Raw genomic sequence first — 23164 nt, 5'->3', positions numbered from 1 at the left:
GTGTGTGTGTGTGTGTGTGTGTGTGTGTGTGTGTGTGTGTGTGTGTGTGTGGCTACACACACATGCATATATTCTTTATCCATTCATCTACCAATAAACACATAGGTTGCTTCCATGTCTTTGTTATTGTAAATAATGCTTCAATGAACATAGAGGTGCAGATATCTTTTCAAGTTAGTGGTTTTGTTTCCTTCAGATAAGTACTCAAACTAAGATTACTGGATCATATGGTCGTTCTAGTTTTAATTTTTTGAGTAAACTCCACGCTGTTTTCCATAGTGGCTGTACCAATTTACATTCCCACGAACCATGAATAAGAATTTCCACATCCTTGACATCACTTGTAATCTCTTGTTTTTGATGATAGCCATTCTAACAGGTGGGGGGGTTTTGTGGTTTTTATTTGCATTTTCCTGATGATTAGTGATGTTGAGCATCTTTTCATGTATGTGTTGGCTATCTGTATGTCTTCTCTGAAAAACGTCTATGCAGATCCTCTGTTCACTTCTTAATCAGTTTATTATTATTGTTGTTATTTGTTTGCTATTGAGTTGTATGAGCTCTTTATATATTATTAATATAAATCACAGATATATGATTTGTAAATATTGCCTTCCTATCCTTTGCTGTGCAGAAGCTTTTTAATTTGATATAGTCCCGCTTGTTTATTTTTGCTTTTGTTGTTTTGCTTTCAATGTCAAATCCAAAAAAACCACTGCTAAGTCCAATGTCAAGGCATTTACCACCTGTTTTTCTCTAGGCATTTTATGATTCTATTCAACTTACATTCAATTCTTTGATCCATTTAGATTCACTTTTTGTGTATAGTTTAAGACAGAGGTCCTGTTTCATTGTTTGCAATTTGTTTCCAATTTTCACAACAGCATTTATCAAAGAGGCTGCCTTTTCCCTATCATACACGTATATTCTTGGCTCCTTTGTCGTAAACTAATTTACTATTTTTTTTTAAATAAATGGGTCTTCCAGAAGATCCTTTATAGGCATAATATCAATATGATTTTTCCCTGTCTTGGAAAAATTTGGGAAGAAATTATGGTGGTAATAGTAAATTTCACCAGGATCTCTGTGTTATGTATCTCAGAAAGAAAGACTTAACATTATTATAAACAAATAACAACATAAAATGCTTTCAGAGTTCCTATGCAAACTCACTGCTTACAAATTCTTCCAAGGTACTCTGAAGTTGTTGCTAAAAATAAAAAAAGGAAGCTACTCATTAGACCCTCCTTAAAGAATATAGATATAATTGCCTTTTTTAGGAGAATACCAAATTGCAAAAAATAATCTTATACTTTTCCTAAAAATTAGGGAGCGAGATTGGCTAAGTCATGTGGGAAAATCTTCATGTTTCCATTAGACTTACAAAACTACAAGTAGGAAGTAGAAAATGGTGATAATATATTAATATTTTGTATCATTGTTTTTAGTAGAGATAAGGAACAGTAGAAACCACTTTGGTTTTTATATGTCTTGGTTTTCAGATATCGTTGTAGTGCATGTTTTTATTTATTTTTATTTTTTAAAGATTTTATTGGGGAATTGGGGGAAGGGAAGAGACAAGTTGCTGTACTTTTGCTCTTCAGTCTAGTTGTGGAGAATGTCACTTCACTGGCTCACGTTGGTATTATCATCGCGCTCTTCCCGGCTGAGGCAGATCGGTCGCTGGCCATTGGAAGGCTGCTCACGGCAGCTTACGGCAGCTCACAAAAGCTCACACCAGCTGTCGACCAGCCCCACTGCAGCCTACAACCATCGCCGGTGACTCACAGCAGCCCAGCTCCAGGTTAAGCAGCTGTTCACCATCTTAGCTGTATGGGGTGCAGAATCACTGGCCCTCATATGTGGGATCCAAACCGGGGCCTGCTCAGAGCTTGCGTGCCAAGCCAACTCTTAACCAACATGCCACTCGGCCGGCCCAAAGAAAGACTGTGGGCTCCATGGCATTGTATTTTTTTTTTTTGGCTGAGCCATCCTGCCACATGTTGGCAGCTGTTAGCAGCTCAGCACGGGCTGGGAATCGAACTGGAGACCCTGTTGCTCAGAGCTCACATTCTTGAGCAAGCTCTTAACCAACTGAGCCCCTCGGCCGGCCTTGTAGTGCATGCTCTTAAATAATAAAAATGGATTTAGCCAAAGAGAGTAGAGATCGGTAAAACGGCACATCAGTGATGGATCTGCTCCAGAGTACAGAGTACTCTATTTCCAGACAAATTGAACCACAGGTCTTTCTCTAAGTCTATGTAATCTACGTATACATGATGTTACACAAAAGATCATCTTTAAATAAGACATCCAGGTAGCAGGACAGAGCAGTCCTTTTGCTCTGAGAATGAAATGTTTTGTTCAAGTTTAGGGTCAAACATAGATAATATTTAAAATAGTGATCTGAGGCTGAGGCTGGGGAAGGAGAATGATTACAGTTGACTCTTGAATGACATGGAGGTGAGGGGCGCTATCCCTTTGCATAGTAAAAAATCCACGCATAACTTTTTTTTTTTTTTTTAAAATTTTTTTTGGGTAATTGGGGGGATGGGAACAGTGATGGGGAATTGGGGGAAGGGGAACAGACAAGTTGCTGTCGTTTTGTTCTTCAATCTAGTTGTGGAGGACGCTGCTTCACTGGCCCAAGTTGGCACCATCATTGCGCTCTTCCCTGGCGAGGCAGATCAGTCGCCGGCTTCTGGACGGCCGCTCACTGCGGCTGCTGGCCGCTCACGCTGGCTGCTGGCCGCTCATGCTGGCTGCTGGCTGCTGGCTACATACGGTAGCCCATGGCAACCCACTGCCACAGGGACTGCAGCCTACACCGTCGCCAGTGACTCACGGCAGCCCAGCTCCAGGTTGAGCTGTTGTTCAGCATCTTAGCTGTGGAGGGCAGTGTCACTGGCCCTCATATGTGGGATCCGAACCGGGGCCCTCTGGCATCCCAAGCGAGTTCTTAACCATCGCGCCACTCGGCCGGCCCCACGCATAACTTTTGACTCTCCAAACACTTAACTACTAATAGCCTACTATTGACTGGAAGCCATACCAATAACATAACAGCCGATTAACACATATTGTGTATCTTATATGCATTATATACTGTATTCTTACAATAAAGTCAGCTGGAGAAAAAAAGTGTTAAGAAAATCAAATAGAAGAGAAAATTCATTTATAGTATTGTACTGTATTTATTGGTACCATAAGTTTACATTGTTTACAAGATGAATCATCTGTCAGTACCTACATTAATATTGTCTTATATGGTAGAAAGCATTGTGGATGTTATACAATATATATTACTAACACAAGACATCAAATATGAAAATATAAAGTGAAAAATAAATTCATATTTATTTACAGGCATAATGACTCATATTGACAACAAAGAAACAGCAATATGAATGCTTTATGGTAGTGTAGTGTAATCAGTAAAATTGCTTCATGGTCACCTAGGCTATACACTAAAAAATGAATCACTATAAAATTTTATGGCATACAGTATTACAATCATACTCATAATACAGTATTGGAAACATTGTTACTTAAAAAAAACCCACTTACCTGTGATGATAGTCTGATACACAGTTTCTCCAATTATGAGAAAGGTATATTGTACAGTAATGTAACTCTGTTATAAAACAGTAAGAAAACTAACACATTCTTAATGTTATGTTAAATATCACACACTTTATGCCTATGTAAGGATATGCTATCTACTTCCACACAAGCCTTGCATATGATGAATACTTAGTCGATGATAATGATGACACAACAAGCCTTATACAGTTCTTGCATGAAGACACTCACACACATACTTATACACAGATAAGTTTATTAACTGTACAGCATGATGATTATTTACTATTCACTGAGTGGACGTGGATCATCATAAAGGTCTTCATCCTTGTTGTTTTCACACTGAGTAGGCTGGGGAAGAGGAGGATGAGGGAGGGTGGGTCCTGTCATCTCAGCATCAGCAGAGGTGAAACAGGAGGTGGAGGAGGAGGAAGGGGAGGCAACAGAGGCAGGCACATTTAATGTAACTGTATGGAAATCCTTCATTATTTGTGTCTGGCTTTTTTGCTTTTTCATTTTTCTAAAAAATGTTTCTATACAGTCGGGATCCTTCTTCCACTATTTGCTTTAGTTTCAGGGCCTGTATCATAAAAGGGTCCATCATGTAAAAGAAGTCAAAAACAGTCTTAAATAATCAGCACCCTTGCCAGATTGCCTCCAGTCAATTTGTTTACTGGCACTGCTTCTCCGCTTTCTTCCTCATCATCTGGCACTGTTCAGAAGCACTCATCTCCATCACATTGTCTTCTGTTAGTTATTCTGGTGTAGTATTTATGAGATCTTGAATTTCTCTAAGATCCATGGCTTGAAACCCTTCATTACCATCACCACCTTTTTTGACAATATCCACAACCTCTTTCAAGGTTTCCTTGATTGGCTCTGTCATATTTTATGGTAGTAAGTAAGAAAATAGACTAGTATCTACATATACTTTTTGCATTCATGACATATCTAAATTTTCTTAATTTTTTTCAATATTCTAGGCTGCATGGTTCATCTGCGAGTTTTTTTCAAATTGTCGCAATCTCCAAAAAAATTTCCAATGTATGCATTTATTGAAGAAAAAAAAACCCACATATAAGTGGACCTCCACAGTTCAAATCCATGTTGTTCAAGAGTCAAATGTATACATAAACTATTATAAAACATGCACATGTGCTGGGCAGAGGACATGAAGAGACATTTTTCTAAAGAGGACATACAGATGGCCAACAGACATATGAAAAAATGTTCAACCTCACTAATCATTAGAGAAATGCAAATAAAAACCACAATGAGATACCACCTCAATCCTGACAGAATAGCTGTCATCAATAAACAAAGAACAAATGCTGATGAGGTTGTGGATAAAAGGGAACCCTGGTGCACTGTTGGTGGATTGCAGATTGGTGCAGCCACTATGGAAAGCAGTATAGAGGTATCTCAAAAAACTGGAAATGGAACTGCCTTATGATCCAGAAATTCCACTCTTAGGGATCTATCCAGAAAAATCCAACATGCTGATTTGAAAAAATTTATACACCCCTATGTTTATTACAGCTTTATTCATAATAGCCAAGATACGGAAACTGAAATGCCCATTGGTAGACGACTGGCTTAAGAAATTGTGGTACATTTATACACTGGAGCATTACTCAGCTATAAAGAAGAATGAAATCTTACCTGTTGCAATGATATAGATGGATCTAGAGAACATTATGCTAAGTGAAAAAATTCAAACACAGAAAGACAAATACCATATGATCTCACTTATATGTGGAATCTAAAGAACAGAATAAATGAACAAATGAATCTGAAACAGTCTCAGAGATATAGAGAAAAAACTGAGGGTTGCTAGATGGGAGGGGGGTGGGGATGAGGAAGAAGGTTGAGGGGATTAGAAAGCACAAATTTGCAACCACAAGATTGCCATGGGATTACAAAAGACAGTTTGGGGAATATGATCAATAATGTTGTAAAGGTTTTGTAGGATATCCAATGGACACTTACTTGTCTTATTTAGGGAGACCATTTCACGGACAGTGTAGATGCCTGACCACTGCACTGTACACCTGAAGCTGAAGCTGAATAATAATGAATGTCAACTACAATTTAATATATAAATATATATATATATATATATATAGTCACAGGATGTGGAGTACAGCATAGGGAATAGAGTCAGTGGAATTGTAACAGCTATGTATGATTTCAGACAGTAGTAGATTAGGGGACAGGGATTATCACTTTGTGAGGGGTGTAAATGTCTAACTATTACAGTGTTTTATATACCTGAAACTAATAATAAAAAAATGCACACATGTGTGCAAACGGATTGACAGATGCATCGATTTAACATAAAGAGATCAATGGTATGTAGATCAAACCCATTTTATTTCTTTGTGGTTTTCCAGTCACTAATATACAATTAAAATCAAGCCAGATCATCAGTTACGTTTAACTTTAAAACATCACAGAATTTATCCCAAAGCTCTCATTTATCAATATAATTTTAAAGTAGTAGTAAAAAATTACTAGAAGATATTAATAGGCTTATATCTAAGTCACATAATCACATTAAGTTAATTAGAGAGAATATATTTCAACTTCAGGATATGATAACCATTTATTTTAGCCTTAGTAGACTTTTTACAAACTATGACATTGAAGAAAAATATGTTCAGAATGTAATATTTGTGTAAGCTTCACAGAGTAAAAATTGTTTTTCAGTTACATATAAAATCTTTGCATTTTTTCAATCAATCTGCAAACTAGCTGAGACATAAGCATTATTACTCAACTATATAAGGAAACTAGACTTGGAAATATTAAATAATTTATCCAAGGGTGCTTATGAGAGAACATGGCAGTTTTGATCACAACTCTGACTCCAAAGTGCATTCTCTTTCTAATTGATCATATATGTATTTCTGACAAAAAAACATGAGAATCATAATACAACTTGAAAAATATTTTAAGAGGTTTGGATACTTTGTTTTTAGACGTTTGTAAGTTTTTCATGAAAGGTTTCATTCAGTTGTTCAAAAGCTAAGACCACATTGTCTTCTTCATTATCACATAGTTCACGCAAGGAAACACTGTAAATGAAAACAAATGTATATGAAGCACCCATTTTGGAAGAGGCAGTATTATAAGAGGGACTTGCCCTAGGAAGGCAGAATTAAGTAAACCTCACTATGAGCTCAACATTTTTCAAGTTACCACTAAATTATTGAAAGTTTGAAATTAGTATTTGAAATATATAACACACCTGATAGATTGAATGGTGAGTGAAAAATCTTTCAACAACTGGTAAGCCTCTCCTTCATTCATCCTAAACAAAATAACATTTGAAAATTTAATGGTCTAGAAACATTTAAGAACTTCTCATATCATGTTGAAATGTTAGATCTGTGAATCATAGGTTACTTTTGTCTGTCAAGATGTATTTACCAGAATCATTTTGCCACAGATTCCCAGATGATGATTTAACCTGTGGGAATGGTGATCATGAATTCAAGAGTCACAAATATCACAAACACAGATAATAAATACAGGAGGCTGACCATCTCAAGAGAAAACCAAAGTAGAAAAGTAAAGCTCAACAGAGTGAAAGGAAGTTCAAGTATCAAAAGGGAAGAAATAAATGAATTACTTACTAATATCACAACAATGAGTCATATTTTTTAAAACTGATCAATATTTCTCAAGAGTGTCAGAGTTTTAACTACTTCAATTTAATATAGACTTATTAAAAAAAAGAAAAAAATACCATCTATAAAAAGGCATAATAAAAACTACTATTTATTTTTAGATATAACTTAAATATAAATATTATTACATTATTCTTATATGAAAAAAATGCACACTGAATTCCTGATTGGTGTGACAGAACGCCCCTCTCTACATCTAGGTGCTCAGTGCCTGGGCCAATTTCTCCATTCTAGGTAAATCCACAAGGGCTTACTCCTGCTTACTATTTTTTTTTTTTTTTTTTTAAGCTGAGCCATCCTGCTACCTGTTGGCAGCTCAGCGGCTGCTCAGCTCGGGCCGGCAATCGAACCGCTGTTGCTCAGAGCTCAAACCCTTGAGCAAGCTCTTAACCAACTGAGCCACTCGGCCGGCCCTCCTGCTTACTATTTTTGAAAATGGTTTTCCTGCCAAAGAACTAAAACAATTGTCATGTTTTAATGTTTGAATTACATACTTTTTATATAGTTCTCTCAGATAATGAAGAGCATGACAATATTTGGTATTATTATTCAGTTTTAAAATGTTTAATAAGGAATATATAGGATATTGATACATAAAAATATATCTGTGAGTATATGAAAATATTTATATCTGTAGAGTAAATCTTTATGTCAAAGGCGTCAGCCTAAGTCCCAAGATTTTGCTACTAAACCGCAAAGTAACAAACTCTTGCCATTAGTCTCTAAGAAAAAAATTCCAGTGTCTTTAGCATAATTAACCTATACTTGAAATTGTAAACAAACAAACAAAAAAAAGTATTTTGCCTAATATTCATTAAGTTCCTCCATTCAATATATAAAGATGCAGGTAGAGATCAACATAGAGAAGGAGATGGAAATGGTAATAGGTGTAGAAATAGAGATAAAAGAGATAGACATGGACATGGATGTGGACATGGAGATAAAGGTATAGATAGATGGAAATAGATAAAACATACCTGTTGTCCTGGACTAATCCTATCAAGGAACCATGTTTATAAAAATCAAGTGCATAAGCATTAAGTGGCATTCTTCTTCCTTGGCTATCAAATGCCTGAGGCAACAGCACAGGAGTCTGAGAGTGACGGATACCAATTGTGCGCAGAATGATCTAAGGAAATACGACTCTTCTTAATTTCTTATTTATGCATAAAAAGTTTATAATTTATTACATTGTGCTTTGTAGTTACTTCCTTAATCAACATTTTTAAAGCACACTCTTTGTGGTGAATGAAGAGGGTGCTTTTCATACACACTGGGGTGGTGCCATCTGAAGCCAGCCTAGAGAATGACTTGGCCCTACCTGTGAACAATATTGCTTCACAGCATACTGATGGCAATTTCAACCATCCAGCCTAGACTGTAGCAAGAATCACTAGGAAAGAAAAGCTAATTTAAAATTTTATTACTAGCCTACTTGGTGCAGGTAATATCTTCATAAACAGAGTATCAGGGAGCCAGTGCCTTATGTCTCATGAGAAGAGTTCAACTGAACAACTCTAACAATCTTTATAATCCAATTACCAGAATAAAAAGGAAGGAGATGAAGAAAGGGAAAGAAAAGAAGGAAAATGAAAAAAAGAATAAAGCAAATCAATAGTTTTCCATGCCTGCTCTTTTTTTGAAATCTACACAGGGCCAGTAGGAACTCTGGTACACAACATTCTAAAATGACTAGTTAGTAGCTTGAAAAGTTATTATTAAAATTTCTTGAAATATTTTTATTCCAGTATGATCCAGAAAAAATTTTTGACCCTGAAAATCCAGAAAATTTATACTTGAAGGAAACTGTTGCACAGGTGTACTAGGTGTCTATAGCAACCCTGTCTGTAATAGCAAAGACTAGAAACAAACACAAAAACTTATTAGCAAAACAGATCAACGGGTTGTCTTACTTTCACATTATGAAATACTATGAAATACTAAAAATAAAAAATAGAACTTCATGTCACAATATGAATGAATGTTACATGCATAAAGTTGCATGCAAAAAACCCACAATTTTTTCAGGAGACTACAGTAAGTATTCCTTCATTTTTTATAAAATTCAAAAGCAGCAAAAATGAAATGTGATTTTGGAATATGACATTTTCTTTTGAGGAGAATTAACAACACAAAGTTTAGGACAGTTGATATCCTGAGGAAAGAGGAGAGACAAGTGAATGAAACAGAGGAACACACAGGTATTCATTACAGTTTTATGTCTTATAACCTAGCTATATGCCATTTAAAGATATGTATGTATGTGTATTTAATACGACACTAAAATGTAACAAATAATACAAGCAAAACAAGTTTTAGGGGATTATAATTTACACTAGTAAAGTTGTACAAAGTGAGCTGGGTATGACAAATGGCATGTTACTCTCAAGCAATACTCTGGAAATATTCACCAGTGCAAGATGCTTCAAAACAGATGAAATAGACCCTTCTCTCTGGCACACCATCAGGAACAATTATGTGTCTGAGTCAGTCCATGCCCTGTACATTAAAGGTCACTGCTAATTTCTGGTGTCTGTATGGCAATAAGACTGACGTTATATTCTAGTATAACTGTTATCAGTGTCCTTCCAAAACCCCATGGAAAACCTTGCATATGGAAAGGAAATAAAGTGAATGGCACATACTGTCCATAAGTTAGATTGTACAATAGAGGGAAGGGAATATTATAATACCTAACAATGAATACGTCTTTTTTTAATGTGGCTAGCTACAAAGTTCTTATATAAGTAATTAACTGTGATCATACAAACGAAATACAGGAGAGAACCTTCATAAATTCATTGCTCTTATAAGTTAAGTGCACTCCTTTATTATTTCTATGTCAGATTTCCCCATTTTCCAAGAGCAGTTTATTATAAGACATCACTCAGATGGATGTGTCCATTTAAAATGCACAAAGGTCTATATACATAGTTTTTCGAAATTCTTTTAAGTGGCACTGGGCTATTTTATATAAGAGGACTCTCTGATTTTGGAATCAAATGGCGTTGAGACATCAGTGTCAATCCATAATATCAAATGTAACATTTTCTCAAATTTTGTATGGATATAAATTAAACTTCTATAAGTCGATTCCAACATTCAAATGGATGATTCAACATATTCCAAATGTGTCAAGTTCTTTGTCCTCTACGAGGGATTTCCAGTACCTATGGTAATACCGGGAAAGCTTGAAGATATTGGGTTGTCAGAAAAGTCATGACGTATTTTTTCTGTTTTCGTTGCAAAAATGCATAATGACTTTTCCGACAACCCAATCAATAGCTTTATGTGCTCTTTTCACAGCAAGCCTTTGTCAATCACCCCTAAAGTCTTTAAAGACGAAAGAAAAACAGTAATCTTGGAAGTTTGCTATAATGGAGAAGAGTCTCTCAGATTAATACTGAGAAACTGAAACGATACTGGCTCTAAGACACCATCCCTGGATATTTCTGTTCATTAACCTGTATTTTGTTTTTCAGTTTGGGAAAACTGAAGTCCTTTCTAAGCTGCCCGAAAATATAAATACAATTTTTTTCTTAAAGACGTCTTATATATTAATCCCATTTTCCACTTACATGGTTTGGAGTTTGTGATTGAAGCAAATCGCTGTCACAGTTGCCAGAGAGACAAGCAAATGGAGAAACAGCTACTCTTCCTTTCTTGCAGCTCATCAAGTGAGACACAAGTTGGGAGTCTTCACATTCTTTACCTGTGAAATCTGGCCATAATAGGTTGGAGTAGATTCATTTTGAAATATTAGCCAAGTTATCTAGCCTTACACACCTGCTCTAGACCATGCTACAAGGTGGGGCCATTCAGCTTCCCAGGACATAGGTCATAATGAAGACTGAGTAAGATATATCACATAAAGTGAATAGCGAATCTTGGCACAGAATATATTAAATAAATGTTTGCTATTCATTTTACTATCAGTATTATACACTTGTGTTTTATATTTTAGTTGCTTTGATCAACAGGTAATAAAAGACTAAAGTTAAATTGTACATTCTTTTAACACAGAATTATTGTTATTACCTTGGTACTTTTTTCCCACTAAACTCAGAATCTTTCTAGACAGGCTGTTACAAGTAGACACTATCAGCAGGTTTGGAAATAGCATATGAAAAGGAATATCTTTTCAGTTGCTATTCTTATAAAGCACCAGATCATGCATTCAGACTTGGCTTTAATTTGTAATGGAGGCAGGATGTTCACACACTCCAATTTTGCCTCCTCTGGGATGCTCACAGTTATTGTCTGCTTTTTATCCATGTTGCTTTCCACTTTAGTTGGGCTCAGGAAGCTACAAGCTCTATCTCCTTGACTGTTTTCAATTGAGGACGTTAGGATATAATGAAACCAGGAAATTACTACCCACAGCTCAACCCTTTCCCTTTATCCCAGTCGCCTCTTCCTGTGTACTTTTCCCCTAGAAGAGTTCCATCCAGTAGCTTATGAAAAACAAGAGCAAAGTTATAATAGTGTATGCTTATGTGCTAGGCACTATTTTATGATATTCACTTAATTATTTAACTCATTTATTTGAAGTTCACATAAACTAGTTAGATAATTTTATATTCTTTCTCATATATCTATAGAGGAAGTTGAGGCATAAATGTAGTCACTTATCCAAGATTTCATTGTTAATAAGTACCAGAGCCATAGTTTGGACCTAGGTATCTGCCAAGAGTTAATGTGCATGAATACTGTGCAAATTTCCTCTCAAGGAAAAAAATGACAGAATAATCTCTAGTTTTTCTTCATCTCATAGATGTCCTTACTCCATTTTCCAGTCCTGACCCAAAGACGGTTTATAAATGACTCTATTTAGTTTCATTGCCCTTTTAACTTCTAAGAATCACTGTCTTCCTTTGGAAATCAGAAGGAATCCCCTACTAAGGCAGACATATTTTCAGGGCTCTGTTCTTCTTCTGGGAGAAAATGCTCTTAGGCAAGATGATTTATTCTTTAAATTGTTCCACAATGAAGATAAAATATACTTACTTATGTTTGACAGTGGGAGTTGATATTCCTGTTTCATATCAGCCAATTTGGAAACAATTAGTAAGAAAAAGGCAAAGTCCTTTGTAGCCTGCATGTTATACTCATGTAAAGCATCATTAAAATCCTTAGGGAGATCCTCAAGGAACACCTAAATTATAAAGGAGATCATCAAGATAACCTAGTGGCCACATATTTTTTCAGAGAGATCTCTATACTTTCTTTGAAAATAGTAACTTTGGAAGAAGAGCAAAGAACACTGCAATATAATTAGATAGTTATCTATTTATTCAATAATGTAACTGTTTCATTCATTCATCTTTGAAATTAAGGTACAATTCATTTTTGTTTCTATTTGCATTTATCAAAATCAATAGCTTTAATCTTAAAAATGTGCTTTCACACTACTTAATCAAAACTGTCTTTTAAATAGAAGCATGCCCTCAGATCACATTTAGCTTATGCATAGTTAAAAAAAACTAGTGCTATGTTTGGAGAACAAGCAACAATATAAAATACATTTGCATGCCTGGAATAAACCTCCCTTGACTGTGAGGATTTTTAAATCCTCATAGATTCATTGTGCTAATATTTTGTTAATTATTCTACCACATTATAATTATTTTTAGATACACTAGATAATCATTTTTTATCTACCCATGCATTATCTTTTCCAGTGTACTTCACGCTCTTCTGTATTTCCATGTTCTCCAAATTTAGATTTTTTCTGTCTGCCTAAAAAATGTATTTCTTTTAGCATAGACCTTTTTAGCATGTCTGTGTGTGCATACACACACACACACACACACACACACACACTCACCAATAAAACCTGCCAGAATAAACAAAATCAGCAAAGTTGCAGAATACCATATCGACATTAAAATATCAGTTGTTTCTGTATACTAAGTGTCTGAAAAGGAAATTAAGGCAATCTCATTTACAATAGCATCAACAAGAATAAACAACCAGGTGAAAGATTTTTACACTGAAAAGTATGAAACACTGATGAAAGAAATTATAGCAGACACAATAATAGAAAGGCATGCACGCCATGTTCATGGATAAGAATTAATACTTTAAGACATCAATACTTCCCAAAGTTATCTGCAGATTCAATGCAATTCTTATAAAAATCTCAATGGCATTATTTTTTACAAATATAGAAAAATAACCCTAAAATGTATATGGAACCACAAAAGATCCTGAATAAACAAATTAACCTTGAGAAAAAAGAACAAAGCTGGAGGCATCACACTTCCTGATTTTAGAATATTTTACAAAGCTATAGTAATTGAAACAGTATACTACCAGCATAATGACTGACGTATAGATCAATTGAACAGGATAAAGCATCCAGAAGTTAATCCAGGTATATATGGTCAGCACATCTTTGACAAGGATGCAAAAATACATAATGGGGAAGAACAGTCTCTTCAACAAATGGTGTTGGCAAAATGGGATATACACGTATATAAGAATGAAAGTGGATTCTTACTATACACTACCTAAAAATAAACTTAAAATGGATTAAAGATTTAAATGTAAGAACTGAAACTGTAAAACTCATAGAAGAAAATATAGAGACATTGGTTTGGCACTGATTTTTTTTTTATATGACACCAAAAGTGCAGGCAACAAAAATGAAAATAGATAAGTGGGACTATATCAAACTAAAAAGCTCTGTACAGCCAAGGGAATAATCAACAATATGTAAAGGTATTTCCAGAATAGAAGAAAATATTTCTAAACCATCTACGTGATAAGGGGATATAGCCAAAATATATAAGAATCTCCTACAACTCAACAGCAAAAATAAATAATTTTTTTAAAATGGGCAAAGGATTTGAATAGACATTGTTTCAAAGAAGGCATACACATGGCCAACGTGTATATTAAAGTTCTCAACTTTACTAATCATGAGGGAAATGCAGGTCAAAACCACACAGAGATTTCACCTCATACCTGTTAGGACGGATATTACAAAAAAAAAAAAACCAAACAAACAAAAACATAAGTGTTGAGAGGGATGTAGAAAAATTAGAGCCCTTATACACTGTTGGTGGTAACGTAAATTGGTGCAGCCTCTATGGGAAACATAAGGAGGTTTCTTCAAAAAATTAAAAATAAAACTACCATGTGTCTATGAGTTTTCGTTTCTTCATTTGTTTGTCTTGTTCCTTTGTTGTTTTCAGTTTTATATCCCACATATCAGTGAAGTCATATGGTTCTTGACTTTTTCTGTCTGGTTTATTTCGCTTAGCACAATAATCTCAAGATCCATCCATGTTGTTGCAAACGGCATTATTTCATCTTTTCTTATGGCACAGTAGCATCCCATTGTGTATATACACCACATCTCCTTTATCCAATCATCTATACAAGGACCCTTTGATTGTTTCCATGTCTTGGCCACTCACAGACACAGACAATAGTTTAGCAGAGGGTAAAGGAGGAGGGGGGTGGTAGATGAGGGTAAAGGGAGTCAAATATATGGTGATGGAAGGAGAACTGACTCCGGGTGGTGAACACAGAACGTGATATATACAATAGATGATGTATTATGGAATTGTAGAATTGAAACCTATGTAACTTTACTAACAATTGTCACCCCAAAATACTTTAATTTAAAAAAAATAGAACTACCATATGATTGAACAATCCCACTTCTAGGTATAAATCCAAAGGAAGTGAAATCAGGATCTTGAATAGACGTCTGCACTGCTATGTTCACTGCAACATTGCTCACAAATGGCAAAATATGGAAACAACCCAAATGTCTATCAACAGATGAATGGATAAGATTATGTGGCACACACACACACACACACACACACACACACACACACACAGGAATATCAGTCAGTCTTTTAAACAAGGAAATCTTGCTATTTGCAACAACATGGAAGAACCTAGAGGACACTGTGCTAAATAATATTAGGCAGTCACAGAAGGACACATATTGCATGATTCCACTTACCTAAAATAGTCAAACTCAATGAAGTAAAGAGAAAGGTGGTTGCCAGGGGATGGGTGTAAAAGGAAATGGGAAATTGTTTTTCATTGGATATAAAGTTTCTATTATGCAAAATAAATAAGTTCTAGATACCCGCTGTAGAATATAGTGCCTATAATTAACAATAAAGTATTGTAAACTTTAACATACATTAAGAGGATAAATATATTGCTAAGTGTTCCTACCAAAAAAATAAGACACAAGGAAACTTTTGGAGGTGACAAGTATGTTTAGTACACTGGTTATGGTGATGATATCATGGATGTATTCATATTTTCAAACTCATTAAGATTATACATTAAATGTGTACAATTTTGTGTATATCAATTATACCTAAATAAAGCTAAAAAAAAATAAGGTAGACATATGCATAGCCTCTTGATATTTTATTAAACCAATTACAATATATTTACTCTGTTTTAAATTATGTTTAACGTATATGCTATGCATATGTATACATTTATAATCAAAATTAAACAGAGCAGAGTGAAAATATTCCCCGCCCTTGTTTTTGTAGCTTCCATTATTTTTGTTAACAAGTCAGCTATCAATTTCATTACCTTTTTCAAGGAAATGTCTGTTTCAGTTTTAGCTGATTTTTTATTTCATTTTTGTTTTTTATTCCCACTAAATTGTATATATACATATATATATATNTGTGTGTGTGTGTGTGTGTATATATATATATATATATATATATATATATATATATATATTTATCCTTCTTGAAGTTGACTACGCTTTTGAAACTATGGAGTGCTAGCTTTCGTCAGCTTCAGAAAATTCCCAGCTATTAGTTCTGAATACTCTTCTGCCATTTTCCTCCCTCTTCTGGTATTCCTCCTACATAACATGAAACATTAAATCCACATGTCTCTTATGCTATCTCCTTCTAAATATTTTCACTTTTTTCTCCCTGTTTGGACACTTTTTATTCACTGATCAGTCAATTCACTGATTCTGACTTCTGGCATATACTATATTCTGATCAGATATTATATTTTTCAATTCTGGAATGTTAATTATCCAGTGAAATTATCCATCTTTTCATCACTTTTGTCTCTCTCTTCCCCTGTTTTCTTGAACGTATTAGTTATACTTAAAGTCCTTTATCTTAACTCCAATATCTAGATCATCTGTGTAACTACTACTGCCGTTTTTCTTCCTACTAAATTTATCATATATTCTTGCTTACTCACTTTTTTTTTAATTTGGGGGAAGGGGTGTTTTTTTTTTGTTTTGTGCACCAGAAAATGCTTATAAAAGGGCCTTATAGGCTTTAAATGATTATTTTATTATTAAGTGGTTAGTATTTTCCATCCAAATGAGTTCCCCCATTTTTGTGTTTAGTCAAGTGAGTGAAGATGTGATCACCTCAATCCAAGTATAGACCAAGTGGGTTGGTCCTGTTTTCTGGTTTTGATAAGTCTCAGTCTATATCTGATTTTATGTATTTTGTTTTGTTTTGTTCTATCTCATAGGAGAGGCTCTCTGCATATGCTCACTACAATTTTCAACCCATGTCCAGAACAGACATTTTTGGGGAGAAAAACCATGGTTGGAGATTCCTATCACACCTTGGATAAGTTCTTGCCATTTTATCATTTTAGCCAATCTAATCCTCATTACTTCCACAGCTCTCTGTTGCAATAGGAGTGATGGCCACCTATAATATCCTATCTGAAAATGCACAATAATCTTTAAGAAAAAGAGAGGGAGGGAGGGAGAGACGGAGGGACACAAGAGGCCTCTACTCGTAACCTTTTGTTGTATTTTTTATGATGACCTTCTTTGTAAGAACAAAGATATTGGCTTTTCTTTTATAAGTTAAATATAAATTTATTTAGACAAAAAATTAAATAATAGTTCAAGAATGTACATGTGATTTAAAAAAGTGAAGATGATAAATCAGTGACTAAAGTTGTTTTCACTGGTCTAGAGAACATTCTCTGAGGGCAAAGGTTTGTAACTTGACATTGTGGGGTTCGACAATATAGATTAACCCTTCTCTTTTTGATCCTTGTCACTTTTTACTAAGGCTATTTGGTATAACCAGCCTATCCCACTTTTTCAGATTAGTGGATTACATTAATAATCGTATTTGATGTTGATTTAATGATAGGGAATCATGATCAAAGAAAATGTTGCAAATAAAATTGTAAAACAGTTTTCCTGCTTTTAGTCTATGTGATGATTTCTTAGATTTCTATTCTAATATTTTTTTCAGTAAGGACATATAGTTCACAATAGTTCCTATTCATAGACCTACCTCAAAGTTAAAAGATCCTAAGAAACTAGATTCAGTGATGGAACTATTAGTTCATTTAATGTACAGCTATTTACATTTTTTTTCTTTAAACATGAATACTGCAATTTGATACAACCAAATAGAAAACATGAGCAAAATTTTTTATCTTATTTTTTTCCTCAAGGCATTTAATCTTTTGATAGATTTATAGGGGGAGACTTATGAATTACAGATTAAATATAACAATAATTACAGAAAGAACAAATTATTATTATATAAAACAAATGAACCCTAGATTAATAAAATTCTACTGTTGCTAAATCATTTATGGTAAAATTTATCTTAAATATTTAATGTTATCAGAATCATACATTTTACCTTTGATTGATTAAACTTGATATCAGCATCTCTGAACTTTGCTGGAAGATATCTTCTTCCAAACAGGTTTGCCAATACTAATACTAGCTTTTCCATAACATCGTCAGAAAAATGTTTTGAGCCTACACAAACCAAAGTGTCTTGTTATAAATGTGAAAAAAGTATGTTAATCTAATTTTTAATATTTAAATTGAATGTTACACTGCATTGCATTTCATGGAAACAAAAACTTTTTGACAAATATAGCAATGAAGGAACGACTATTCTCGGTGACAGTTTCATATCTGAGCCTTCTTTCTCATTCTTACTACTCCTACTTTAGCTCAGACCCTAGTTGTTCTAAACACAAATTGCCTTATCTCTGTACCTGGATTTTCCTCTCTTCTGTCTATGATCAGTTTTACCTAAAGCATTTTATGGTCACATCTCTCACCTACTCAAAAATCCCTGATTGCATCTCAATATCTCATAAACAAAATCCAATCACCTTTGCCTAACATTTAAGGCTCTCCAAAATTCAGCCCACAAATAACCTCCCAGCTTTCTCCCTTCCTTACCCTCCTGTCACTCAGGTTAAGATAGGGTCAAATTGACTTTCTCTTTATGCATCACAACACATGAGGACTCTACTGGAATGGTTTAAAAGGTGCTACATTTAAAAACTTGGGCTCTAGAGTCATACTACTTATATTTGAATCTTTGCTCTGACACTTACTGAAATTTTGTGACCATGCTAATTCATTTAATGTCTCTGTGCCGCAGTTTTCGCAATTAAAAAATAGTGATAGCCATATTATCTGCCTCAAAGTTATCAAATTTTCTATCTCCATGTTTGTAACTGCATACACCGCCCTCTCCACATACACACCCAGCAATAACACAAACTATACATCCTGTTGCCTGAAATTATTTCTCCTCTTACAGAGCTTTTGGGTGGACAGAATTTCCCAAGTACCCTTGTTTCACAGAGCAATGCATACTCAGAGCACAGTGACTAGAACTATTGTGCAAAATAGAGTGTTTCTATCAGTTAATGATAGAAGATAATGTTGTAAAAGGCACATTTTAAATTGTGGTAAATGGAGCATTTCATGGGCATCGCAAATGGAATTCATAAAAACATTACATGATATTAGCAAAAACATACTTAGGGGAAAACAAGATTCTTGCTTACGCAATAAATATATTATCAACTATCTAAATACAGTATACAATTAAATTCAAATAAAAAAGAACGGGAGCAAATATTCACAAATATTAATAGTAAATATTATTTTTAACATAATGTTTTCCTATATCCTTTGTCTATGATGAGCATATACTAAATTTAATTAAAACAAAATATTTATTTAAAAATTATATATTATTTAAAATGTTCTGAATCCTGGAGCCAAGGAATCACCAAAGTTAATAAGAAGTTGACATTTTAAAATAGGTGTCATAAAATATAGCTGTCTCCCATATAATCTATATTAGTAGGTATATAAAAGTTTATTTTTTCTAATTTGGTATTTCTAAATTATCTGAATATTACCTTGTATTCTCGTTGTAGAAAAAATATTCCTGAAGTGCTTAGCATCTGTTGCTAATTTTAGACTACACACAGGGAACATCAAGCTTACCTTTCTGAGTTGGCTGACAGAGATTATGGAAGAGGCCTCTTACAAGAAAACTGACAAAAACAAGATTAGAAGGCTCATGATAATGCAAATGTGATACAAGTCCAGCAAACCCCATCGGATTACCTTCTTGACTTATATAGCCCTACAGAACAAAAATAATTCATTAGTTTCACTCAACTCATCACACACATTAATCAATAGGTAACTTATTAATAGCCAGTTTAAAATAGTACTTAATGCCAATAAAAGAGATTGACAATCATTACCTGGCCCAATTTTGATAATTACATCAATTATAATTAATGTTAATCATTGGCTATAACCATCTAAACGCTACAATTAGTTCAGCATAAGAAACAAAGATAGTACCAACCCTATTTCACAAAAAGACAAAGTACAATCATACCTCTTTCACCAGGAACTGCAAAGAAAACAGGAAGTAAAGTTTTAGCATCTCCAAGGTTCTGGGCTGTTTGAAGGACAGCAATGAATGCTTGAGCACTGACAGCACCTTTAAAGAAGAATACTTTAATTTATACCATGTTCGTTCATGCTACGAAATACATTTGCAAATGATAATTTTGGTATACTGTAATTTATAAATTTTCCCTGTATATTATGATGTTTTGACATCTTAAAAAATAGCATTCTGGCTGGGGAGAGACGACTACTCAGGGCTAGCTAATATCGAAAGATAACAACTTGCCTGAAAGCATGTCTATCCTATGCAAACCAACCAATCCCAGTTTATACTGCTTCCTTACTCAACTCTCACAAACCAAGCCAATATTTCTCCTGCCCTAAATCACCCCAGGGGCAGGTACGAGGCAACTAGAGACCACTCATAGCCCAAAGCCCTCTGGAATTATTCAATCTAGCAAATCCTAAACTGTTTACTCTGCCCTTGTCTTGCCTTTCCTGTGGAAATTCCAAAAAGGCAGTGGCCTAAAGTTTCCCCTTGCTCCTGACTTCAGCCTGACCACCTTGATGTCTTTAGTGTGCAGCACTGCATGGCATACTGCCGTGCCTCCTGTCTCTATGACTCATGATTTTGTTTTTCTGAGCCTCTCCTCTGTCCCCTGTAATGGAATGACCATCATATAAAAGACTATAAATTAGGATAGATATTACTCATATCTATTACACCACACAGATACCAGCAATATATAACATTCAATTAGATGTCATGTTATTTGCTTGACCATGTTCTTACATGGCAGATCCTTCCTTTAACAAAACAGAACATATCAAACAGAACCATCAGAAATGAAAGATATTGCCAAATAATCTGGTAATAAATGTGAATCGAGTTTACAAGCTTCTAGTTCTTGGATTTTTCTGGAAGAAAATAAGATATATTATTTCATGTCCTAAAGTATTGTTGTAAAAATAATGGAACTAGGTTAATTAAAACCAAAGTAATAAAAATACTGCTTGATTTCTAGTGTAAAATAGAATTAAGGTAGCAGTTCAGACATCTTTTAACTGCTCACTATAATGTCTATGAGGTTCCAACAAAAGGCAAATTTCCCAAGATCACCAAAATGTAAGCCTTTAGGCATGAGAGTTTATAGGAAGAACCTCTGCTCACTGAAAGGCCAATGGACGTGGAAGGAAGGAAGGGAGGGGGCGGGCAAGGTGGAAAGGAAGAAAAGAAGGCGGGGAGGAAGGGGTGTGCTGTCCATCACCTTTACTTTGGGGCAATACTTTTTGAAGGTCCCAAAAATGCCCTTTTCTACAACCTCCTTTCTCTCTTGCTCTACATTTAGTTCACCGGTGGCAAAAGAAAGAAAACATCAGAGTAATATTAGAGTAAAATTTAATGACATAAAGGAGTGAGGCTATGCACACATCTGAGGGAAGATTTTAGAAGCAGAAGAAACAAAGTTATGGTTCTCAGACTGTAATGTGCCTGGAGAACACTGGCTTTTACTCTTAAAAAAAAAAAAAAAGTTGACCTATAAAAATTTTCTTTATGCAGCAAAACAATTTACTTGAAAATTATTTGGCATCCTCAATGGATTCCAAAAACTATGACCTCTATGAGACAAGACCCCATAGCATAAGGTAAATGGACAATATAAATTGACTTGTAAAAAATAATACATTATTATGATATGAAAGAGTAATATATGAAATAGTAGTAAAGAATTTTGGGAAAACGGAAAGTCCAGTAGCGAAATGAAAATCCACATCTGTATTACTAAAAAGCAGAACTGAAACTTTGGAGAGCTGCCATCAGCAATGTGGAAGATAAATATCATATGTTCTTTCACAATGAAGAAAAACATAGCAACGGAGAACAGAAAAAGGATTTGCGATTTAAAATTGTAACTTTTCCTGAAAAAGAACCTCAACAAAGTAAAACAGAAACAAATATCAAGGATCTAATTTAAGAAATATTCTCTTAGTTCCCAAAGTATCTGAGCATTACACGATTCAAATATACTTAACATTCCTGAATTGTGTACAGTTAAATATGTTTAAATAGTAAATTTTATGTTATGTGTATTCTACCACAATAAAAAAATATCTAAGCATGCAGATTGAAAGTTTTCATCATATAACAACTAAACCTTAAAAAAAAATAAAAGGACCCACAAAACAGAAAATTCTGGGGAAAAGATTCTGAAATATAGGGATTAAAAAGAAAGATTCAGGGCCGGCCGAGTGGCTCAGTTAGTTAAGAGCTCACTCAAGAGTGTGAGCTCTGAGCAACAGCGGTTCGAGTCCCAGCCAGAGCTGAGCAGCCACTGAGCTGCCAACAGGTGGCAGGATGGCTCAAAAAAAAAAAAAAAAAAAAAAAGATTCATATAATCACATAGACAAAAAAAAAAAAAATCAGATTAATTCCAAGAGAACAGGAATGAGCATATGAGCATGGTTCCTCTAGAGGAGACTCTAAAATAGAGTCTACTCCTCTATAATAATAAATGCGACAAGGCAATGAAGCTATCTTAGTTTGATATGATGAGCAAAGACAATGTTCTAACAATTGTATGCCCACACTTAAGAGTCTTTTATGCGTGGTTAGATAGATCTTCTCAAATATGCCAAGGCAAAAAATAAATAAACCACACTAATAACCTTTTTGGAAAAAAATTAAAATGTTGCTAGAAGATGTGTTCTTCTCTCCTATATAGAGGTAAAAATTAAGAACTCGATAGGAGGAAGTTTTGGTCTGAAATGCTACGTGCCAGCTCTGGAAGACCATCAACCAACTTAAGAGCCAACTCATCATGGAATCCCTGAAAGAATCCTCACCTCAGCAAACAGTATCTGATTTAACTGGGCATACTAATCGATATACAAAAAGAGAGAAGGGGGTCCCTTTCAGAATGCATCTTTGTCAGGATGAAAATCAAATTATTTAATTATGAAGTTTAAATCTCTCATTGTGGGATTGGATGTAAAATATTTATCTGAGAAAAAAACCTTCAGGAAAATTTATAACCATATTCTGAAGTCCAATTCAATATAAATATGTATCAGTGTTTAAAAAACAAATGCACGTCCTACCTAGAAAAATGACTTTAAAAAATACCAAAATGATAATGGGATTGACTTTGGATAGTAGAACTAGGTACAGGTGCTTTTCTCTTCTTTCAACTTTCTAAATTAT

General features: G+C 34.5%; 1 protein-coding gene across 3 annotated transcripts in view; it reads right to left on the bottom strand.

The window, feature by feature from the left end:
• Positions 1-5715: 5715 nt before the first annotated feature.
• The window catches only part of LOC109394917 (probable ATP-dependent RNA helicase DDX60), a 108774-nt gene continuing 91325 nt past the window's right edge, over positions 5716-23164 (bottom strand). For all 3 annotated transcript variants that reach the window (XM_019665492.1, XM_019665491.1, XM_019665493.1), the window contains 8 exons: positions 19949-20053; positions 19543-19684; positions 17921-18042; positions 12282-12429; positions 10853-10995; positions 8252-8403; positions 6833-6895; positions 5716-6659 (listed from right to left, as the gene is read on the bottom strand). In XM_019665492.1, coding sequence (XP_019521037.1) covers positions 6560-6659; positions 6833-6895; positions 8252-8403; positions 10853-10995; positions 12282-12429; positions 17921-18042; positions 19543-19684; positions 19949-20053 — 975 coding nt within the window. In that variant the 3' untranslated portion in view covers positions 5716-6559. The remainder of the gene's footprint in view (positions 6660-6832; positions 6896-8251; positions 8404-10852; positions 10996-12281; positions 12430-17920; positions 18043-19542; positions 19685-19948; positions 20054-23164) is intronic.

Source organism: Hipposideros armiger, unplaced genomic scaffold (assembly GCF_001890085.2).
Source record: "Hipposideros armiger isolate ML-2016 unplaced genomic scaffold, ASM189008v1 scaffold_444, whole genome shotgun sequence".
Lineage (NCBI taxonomy): Eukaryota > Metazoa > Chordata > Mammalia > Chiroptera > Hipposideridae > Hipposideros > Hipposideros armiger.
This window is presented reverse-complemented; position numbering and strand designations above follow the sequence as displayed.